At 33.6% G+C, this 8992-nt stretch overlaps 1 protein-coding gene across 1 annotated transcript in view; it reads right to left on the bottom strand.

The window, feature by feature from the left end:
- Nucleotides 1–6198: 6198 nt before the first annotated feature.
- Nucleotides 6199–8992, bottom strand: part of LOC120225503 (polyubiquitin) — a 4043-nt gene continuing 1249 nt past the window's right edge. Inside the window, exon 2 of the mRNA XM_039223683.1 lies at nt 6199–6508. Coding sequence (XP_039079614.1) covers nt 6270–6508 — 239 coding nt within the window. The 3' untranslated portion in view covers nt 6199–6269. The remainder of the gene's footprint in view (nt 6509–8992) is intronic.

The following is an 8992-nucleotide window of genomic DNA, read 5'->3' as shown; positions in this document are numbered from 1 at the left end:
TTCATCTATGCTGTTGCAAATGGTAAGATATCATTCTTTTTTATGGCTGAGTAATATTCCTGTGTGTGTGCGTGTGTGTGTGTGCGCGTGTGCACATGTGCATGCCACATCTTCTTTATCTACTCACCCATTGGTTGACTTTTGGGTTGCTTCCATAATTTGGGTATTGTAAATAATGCTGAAATAAACATAGTGTTTATCTTTTTGAATTAGTGAGGGGTTCCTTTTTGGGAATAAATACCCAGAAATATAATTATTGGATCATGTGGTAGTTTGAATTTTAATTTTTCTGAGAAAACTCCAAACTGTCTTACAGTTTCTTCACCAGTTTGCATTCCCACCAACAGCATATGAGGATTCCTTTTTCTCCAAATCCCAACATTTGTTGTTTCTTATGTTGTTGATTTTAGGCATTCCAACACGTGTGTAGTGATATTTCATTGAAGTTTTTATTTGAATTTCCCTGATGATGAGTGATATTGAGCATCTTTTCATGTGTCTTTTGGACATCTGTATGTCTTCTTTGGAGAAATGCCTGTTCATGTCTTCTGGCCAGGTTTTAATTAGATTGTTTTTTGTTTTGGTGCCAAGTTGTATCAGATATATCATTTACACATATCTTCTCCCATTCAGTAGGTTGTCTTTTTGTTTTGTTATTGTTGCCTTTGCTGGGCAGAAGTTTTTATTTTCATGTATTCCCAGTAATTTATTTTTACTTTTGTTTTCCTTTTCCTTGAGTCATATGTAGAAAAGTGTGGCTACTCCTGGTGTCAGAGAAATTACTACCTGTGCTCTCTTCTAAGATACTTTATGATTTCAGGTCTCACATTAAGTTGTGAATTCATTTTGAGTTTGTTTTTATGTAAGGTATAAGGAAGTAGTCCAATTTTATTCTTTTGCATGTAGCTTTCCAGTTTTTCCAATACGATTTGTTGAAGATATATTTATCATTTTATATTCTTGCCTCCTTTGTTGAAGATTAAGTAACCATTTAATCATGGGTTTATTTCTAGTTTCCCTATTCTGTTTCATTGATATATGTGTCTATTTTTGTGCCAGTACCACACAGTAATTTTGACTACTAAAGATTTGTAATAGGTATTGAAATCTTGGATTGTGATACTACATTTTGTTCTTCTTTTTCAGGATTGCTTTTGCTCTTCAGGGTTTTTGTGGTTCCATAAAAAATTAGGATTATTTGTTCTAGTTCTATGAAAAATGCTGCTTGTAGTTTATTGGGGATTGTATTGAATCTATAGATTGGTTTTGGTAGTATGGACATTTTAACAATATTTGTTCTCAGAGTCCATGAGCATGGAATATCGTCCCATTTGTTTGTGTCATCATCAATTTCCTTCATCAGTGTTTTATAGTTTACAGGTCTTTCTTTCCTTAGTTAATTTTATTTGTAAGTACTTTATTATTTTTGGTGCAATTGCAAGTGGAATTGTTTTTTTTAATTTTTTTTCTGCTTCTTCATTATTAGTATATAGAAATACAACAGATTTTTATATATTCTGTATTTTACAAAATTACTCAATTCATTTATTAGTTCTAATAGTTTTTAAGTGGAGTCTTCAGGGTTTTCTATATATAGTACCATGTCAACTACAAATAGTGAAAGTTTTACTTCTCTCTTACCAGTTTGGATGCCTTTTATTTCTTTTTGTTTTGTGCTTGCTATGGCTAGGACTTCCAATCCTATGTTTAGTAAGAGAAATGAGAGTGGACATCCTTGTCTTATTCTTGATCTTAGAAGAAAAGCTCTCAATTTTTTACAATTAAGGATGATGTTAGCTGTGGGATTTTTTTGTATATGGCCTTTATTATGTTGAGGTATGTTCCATCTAAACATACTTTGTTGAGGATTTTTATCATGAAATCATGATTGTATGTAGTACTTTGGCAAATTCTTTTTCTGCATCTGTTGAAATTATCATTTTTTTTTTTTTTTTACCCTTTCTCTTGTTGATGTGATGGGTCACATTGATGGATTTGCAAATGTTGATTTGCCCTTGCATCCCAGGAATAAATTCTACTTCATCATGGTGAATGATTTTAATGTATTTTTGGATCCAGTTTGCTAATATTTTATTGAAGGCTTTTTACATTTTTGTTCACTGAAGATACTGGCCTGTAGTTCTTTTTATTTTGTAGTGTCTTTATCTGGTTTTGTTTAAGGGTAACACTAGCCTCTTAGAATGAATTTGGAAGATTTGCTTCCTCTTTTGCTTTTTGGAACAATTTGAGAGGAGTAGGTATTAACTCTTCTTTAAGCATTTGGTAGAAATTACCTGTGAAGCCATCTGGTCCTGAACCTTTGTTGGTATTTTTGATTATTTGTTCACTGTCTTTCCTGGTAATTCGTTGTTGGCATTTTCTATTTATTCATGATTCAGTTTGGGGAGGTTACATGTTTCTAGGAATTAATCCATTTCTTCTAGGTTGTCTAATTTCTTGGCATGTAATTTTTCATATTTTTTTATAATCCTTCATATTTCTGTGTTGTTCATTTATTATCTCTTTCCTTTCATTTCTGAGTTTACTTGAATCCTCTCTCTCTTTTTCATTTTAATAAGTTTGGCTAAAGGACTGCTTTAATATATTTCTTGAAGTTAATGTTCCAGACTTTGTTTTTTTTCTTCAGTCAGTTGAGCATCTCTCTTTTGTTTTAAAGTTTTTTTAATGTTTAATTATTTTTGAGAGACGGAGGGACAGAGTGCAAGTGGGGGGGGGGGCAGAGAGAGAGAGGGAGACAAAGAATCCAAAGCAGTCTGTAGGCTCCTAGCTGTCAGCGCCTGACATGGGGTTCTAACCCACAAACTGTGAGATCATGACCTGGGATGAAGTTAGATGCTTAACTGACTGAACCACCCAGGCACCCCATAATGTTCCAGACTTTAGTTTGTATTTCAGTCTCTACCAATTCATCAAGTGATTTTTTTCATTTAATAAACTTTTAATTTTGATAATTTTATAAAGTTTAATTTGAATGCTATCTAGTCCCTTAAGTGATTTTATTATATTTGGTAGAAACTTCCTGTTCTTTTCTGGTCTTTTTATCAAAACTTATTGACAATGTTTTTTTCGTGTTATATTTCTTGCAACTTTCATGGCGTGGGGGCCTGACCCAGCTTCTGGGCTACTTAAAAAATTACACAGATGGTAGAATTTTCTTCTCATTGTAGCTAGTAGATATTACCAAGCCTATTGTCAATATCTCATAAAGATGACACAAGATCCTTATCATGTTTCCTGCTGCCACTTTCCTATACTTAGTATTAGAGATAATGAAGTTTGGCTTGTGAGGCCTCTTCAGTAATGTGGCACTAGACAAAAGAGAAACATTCCTTCTAGTTTGGGTGATCTTTTCTCAAGGGTGTCATTTTAGACTGGTGATCTAAATACTCCCCAGAATCCATTGACAATGTTCTTCAGCATCCCCTCCTGATCAAAAAGGAGTTCAGTAACATTTCTCTCCTTCAGAACTCCAAACAGAACCTTGAAGCTTCACTCGTACATTCTTGCACTACCTGCCTTCTGAGGCCAGCCTTGGCTTGGCTTAGAAGAGGCAATAGTTTGGATTTGGCAGTAGAAGGATGCTAAAGTGTCATTTTTCTAGAATCTTCTTCAAACTTCTTTTAAATTTATCCTTTGATAGATTATATCTCTATGTATATATATCATCTTTATCTATATTTATATCATCTATATCTATAGATACTTTTGGTATTATTAGTATATATAGTATCATAGATTTATATAGATATAAAACAATGAGAAGCTCTCCATAATCAAATGATATATCTCTACGATGAGACAAAGAACTTCTCATTGTCTTTTCTTTACTTAGAATCTCTAACATTTATTGTTTCCCATGCTATTGTACTGTTTGTGTTTGTTTTGTGATTCTCAAATACCTTTGTTTTTTCTAATAGCAATATTATTATAATGGAAGATTAAAAAGAGATCTTTATATGAAGAGTATGCATAAGACTTTTACTCTTGTTTGCATCCATTTGATGTATATTTTCTGAGGTGTAATAAAAAAAAAGTTTTATTCCCCTTGACTTTTTGATAGTAACAAAATATTTGATAAAGTTTTTTAGTTTTCAGGTTTATTCATACAAAAAATAATTAAAATTAACCTTAGAAATAGTATTTTCAGGGGCACCTGGGTGGCTTAGTCAGTTAAGCGTCCGGCTTTCGCTTAGGTCATGATCTCGCGGTTTGTGGGTTCGAGCCCCGCGTCGGGCTCTGTGCTGACTGCCAGCTCAGAGCCTGGAGCCTGTTTCAGTCTGTGACTCCCTCTCTCTCTGAGCCTCCCCTGCTCACGCTGTCTCTCTCTCTCTCTCTCTCCTAGAAATAAATAAAAATATTAAAAAAAAAAAAAGAAATAGTATTTTCATTGTAAACATTTTAAAGATTTGTATGGGTTAATATCTTCATAGGTAATATGTTACTGAAATAGAATTTGTTTTGTTAAATACAGACATGTGATCCAAGTAAAACTTATGATCTCTACCGTGTTTTGCAAATTGAAGAATTGCCTGTTAGAGTCTAAATACTTACCCTTTAACATGTAAATTTATCCTGTCTGAGAGAAATTGACTGGCCATGAACACCATTTTTGAAGGTTATGAGTTGAAAATAAAGCCAATAATTTATCTAAAGCTAATAAATGAGTTGAGCAATTTCTAACTCTAGTTGTCTCTGAGAGATTATTTTTAGAACTATGCAATAGGAAAAGGTTTTCTTCTTTGAGAAGTTGAAATGTGTTTTATTGACAATGAGCAGTTTTATAGCTTAGAATATTTTCCTTTCTCTTTGGTCAGTGAGGAGCTATGATCCAAAGTATGGGTTAACTCTAGAAATCTTGTTGGCCTTTAGGTCATGTACATTTGTTTACTATGACTTCTCTCATCCCGTTGCACTTCCTTTCCCCCATACCATTTTTTACTTTGATTTCGTAGTTGACTATACTTTTCTTGATGTTGGTTTCCTATATGTTGAGGAATTAGAGATTATGAAAGCTAACTAAATAGACAAGTAAAGTAGTTTTTGAAAAGCAAAAATAAAAATAAATTATGGCTTAGCATTTTTACCTATAAGTTGTACTTTATCTATTACAAGCATTAAATGAAACTTCAAGGATGTATTAAGAGTTGAAAGATTTTAGAACAGGTAGGAAACATTTCATCAGTCTTTGCTGGCAGATTTCTGGTTAGATGTCTGTCAGGTAAAGAATGCCTGATAAGGTGCTATAGATAAAGTCTAAAGTCAGGGTTTTAGATTTATTGACAAATTACCCCCAAACAAACAAATGAAAAAAAATCATTGACAATCATTTCATTGTTTTTGCTATGGATTTTTTTTTCCTATTGGGACATACACAATGTATTTCCATGTATTTCTATCTAACAGGTACATTGTAAGAAGATAAATGAAATAAATCATATTCTTCTAGGCTTTGTTCATCTCAATGCTAGGTAATTCTGTCTTCATAGATATTGAACTACTTTTGACTATTAATCCCTTACAGTTAAGAAAAGATGATCTTTCTAAATTCAAATTTAAATCATGTAAGTTTTATGCTTAAAATTATTTACTGTAACTTTCATACATAATTTAAGATGCAGACGTTTTATAGTATAAAGTCTTCCATTAGTGGGTACTTGCTATCTGTCTGGGTTAATTTCTGAAACTCTCTTCAACAAACCTTGTAATCCAACAATAACAAATTATGTGCCATTCCCAATACACAGCACATTCTGTCTTACTTTACAAAAAAAAAAAAATGTCGTATTGTCATCTGGAAGTGTCTTTCGTACAACCTGGTATACCCATCCTTAGCTCATAGGAACAAATATTTGGAATTTCATAGGAAATATCAGTTGTCTGTGTTTTTCTGCTACTGTAATTCTATGTGCATGTCAGGAAATGGTTGATGACCCAAATGTGTGTTACCCTACTCCTACATTATTATAAAGTAACTTCAGTCTCCTTGCCTTCCATGACTTGTTTAAGGTTGCAGTAGATGTTAATGTAATGCATAAATTTTTAGTTGCCTTGAATATAGATACATATAAGGCAAACATTATCAGAAAAAAGATGTTCTCAGCTACAAGAGAGCGTGGGGGAAGAGGAGGAATGTTACAGCAAGAGCATGGGTGAGAACATATCTTCCTTTTTTTTTTTTTTTTTTGGGAATGCAACAACTTTATTGAAAGAAAAGTGCAATGAATTTGGTCGGAGCTTATAGGGGGGTCTTAGACACCTCCCCTCAAGTGCAGGACCAGGTGCAGAGTGGACTCCTTCTGGATGTTGTAGTCAGACAGGATGCGCCCGTCTTCTAGCTGTTTCCCAGCAAAGATCAGCCTCTGCTGGTCAGGGGGGATGCCCTCTTTGTCCTGGATCTTGGCCTTGATGTTCTCGATGGTGTCACTGGGCTCTACCTCCAAGGTGATGGTCTTGCCTGTCAAGGTCTTCACGAAGATCTGCATGCCCCCTCTGAGGGGGCACAGTATATAACAAATGAAGGCCCAGGAAAAATTACCACTATTGCGGTGCCCCTAGAAGGGACAGAAAATGAACAACAGGGAACCTGTATAAAGTCAGTGGAATCAGAATTAGAAGAATACGGATGGAGATGTACATTTTGATTATTGTTTTTGTAACATGGACCACTCGTCCCTAAACACAGTTTTGATGCTATGACTTGGAAACAACACTAACAAATGCCATAGACAAGATGAATCTAAAAAGATTGGATTTTTATGCACATAGAGATGGTCTTATTACTTGGGGAAATGCAATAGGAAAGAGACTCAACTTACCCTATGATAGTTCTTATCATTTTGTATTAAAATTAATAGTTTGCATCTCTCCTTATATGATTCCTTTAGGGAGAATGCCTCGACTATTTTTACATCCTTAGAATCTTATGTAATATTGAAATGCTGAGTGAATGTATGTATGTCTGAGAGAATAAATAATAGTTGAATAAAGGCATGCATTAGTCATTGTTTCTGTCAGTGGAAAGAAAAAATATTAATGTTTGCTAAGAACTGAAGCACATGGAGTATTTAACTATTAGATTGCACTGTAGAAGGGATGTGGATCCCATTCAGAAAAGCAGAATTTAACATAGCATAGAATAATCAATAAGATAATATAAGGATAGATATTTCATATTATCAAGACACTGATACTTCTCCATCAATTGAAATGGTATTTGGGACTTCTGTGCAGCTTGAAACATAGCTACTAAGCTACTATTAAAATTCCATCATGTTATCTGGAAAGGAAAATTCACGTTAAGTATTAGATGCTGGGTTGATAATTTAGTTTCATCATACTGAGCAACGTGCATAAATAAAATTCCTTTCTCTGTCATATGCATAAACTGCTTATGCTAAAAGCACATGAAGAATAAAAGTGCTATTAATTATAGGCTGCATTAATGTCACTGTAAAATCTCAGAGAATTTTGTCTTATTTAAACTAGTTTATTATTTTTTAATGATCTCTATTGTGAGTATGAATTCAGACCTCTTACTGAACGTACTGATTTAGAGGACTAAAGTGATGATGTTAAACATGGCACACGCTTAAATCTCTTTGTGTAAAGTCATTCTTTGTAACCACAATATTAGCTTTTGGCAAAAATGGCATTCTTTTCAGTTAGTGCTTTGTTTTAAAATTGATATCTAGATAACCAAAGTAATTATCTCACTGTTTAATATATTATAAACTTTGCAAGTAGTCTACCTTAATTTCATGTTCTGATTGCTTTTTAAATTATTATTGAAGTATAGTTGACATGTAATGCTATATTAGTTTCAGGTTTACAACATAGAGATTTGGCAAGTCTATACATTATACAAGCTTGCCATGATAAGTAGAGTCACCATCTATTTTCATATGCTAAGTAGGATAATGCTGAGATTACATTATCTCACTGGGAAATGTAGTATATTAGCTGGGAGTTACAGGACCAGCCAAACTGTTCACGAGTCACATGCCAGTAATGCTGTTTGTTTCTGTTTTCTTTTTTTTTCTTTTTTTAATGTTTTTATTTATTTCTGAGAGAGAAAGAGACGAGACAGCGTGAGCATGGGAGGGGCAGAGGGAGAGGGAGATGCAGAATCTGAAACATGCTCCAGGCTCTGAGCTAGCCATCAGCACAGAGTCCAATGCGGGGCTCGAACCCAAGAACTGTGAGATCATCACCTGCCAAAGTCTGACGCTTAACCGACTGAGCCACCCAGGCGCCCCAATGCTGTTTGTTTCTTAAAGAGTCTCTAACTAAAGCAAAATTAACATTAAAAACATTTTTTAATGTTTGTTTATTTTGAGAGAGAGAGAGTGTATGTGTGTGTATGTGTGAGTGAGGGAGGGGTAGAGAGGGAGGGAGACACAGAATCCCAAGCAGGCTCAAGGATCTGAGCTGTCTGCACAGAGCCTGATATGGGGCTTAAACTCAGGAACTGTGAGATTATGACCTGAGCCGAAGTCTGATGCTTAACCTACTGAACCATGCAGGTGTCCCAAAATTAATATTTTAAAATTAATCTCACAACAAATATTCCTTTATATAAAAAATTGGAGAAATGGATTGTCATCTTAATGATGCACATTAGAAGCACATTTAATTGTAGTGTGATTGTGAAAGTAGTTACACTGAAGTTATTTTCTATGAGAAAATAAAATAAAGAGAACAGCTTTCATATACAGATGAAATGATTTCTTTAATCTTTATTCTAATTTTACTATGAATATAGAGTAATAACATTTGCTTCTTTAATTATTATAACTCTTCTTTTGATTACGATATGCTTTAAAAGAAAGGCACTGGTTTCTATTTTTTTTTTTAAATCTTAACTATGAAAATATCCAAACATATATTAAGTAGAGAAAATATTTAATAAACACATATATACTTAAAACATATTTAATACCTATTAACATTTAGGCTTATTTTGCTATTTTTT

Source organism: Hyaena hyaena, unplaced genomic scaffold (genome assembly GCF_003009895.1).
Source record: "Hyaena hyaena isolate Hyena2069 unplaced genomic scaffold, ASM300989v1 scaffold_1427, whole genome shotgun sequence".
In the NCBI taxonomy this organism is placed as follows: domain Eukaryota; kingdom Metazoa; phylum Chordata; class Mammalia; order Carnivora; family Hyaenidae; genus Hyaena; species Hyaena hyaena.
This window is presented reverse-complemented; position numbering and strand designations above follow the sequence as displayed.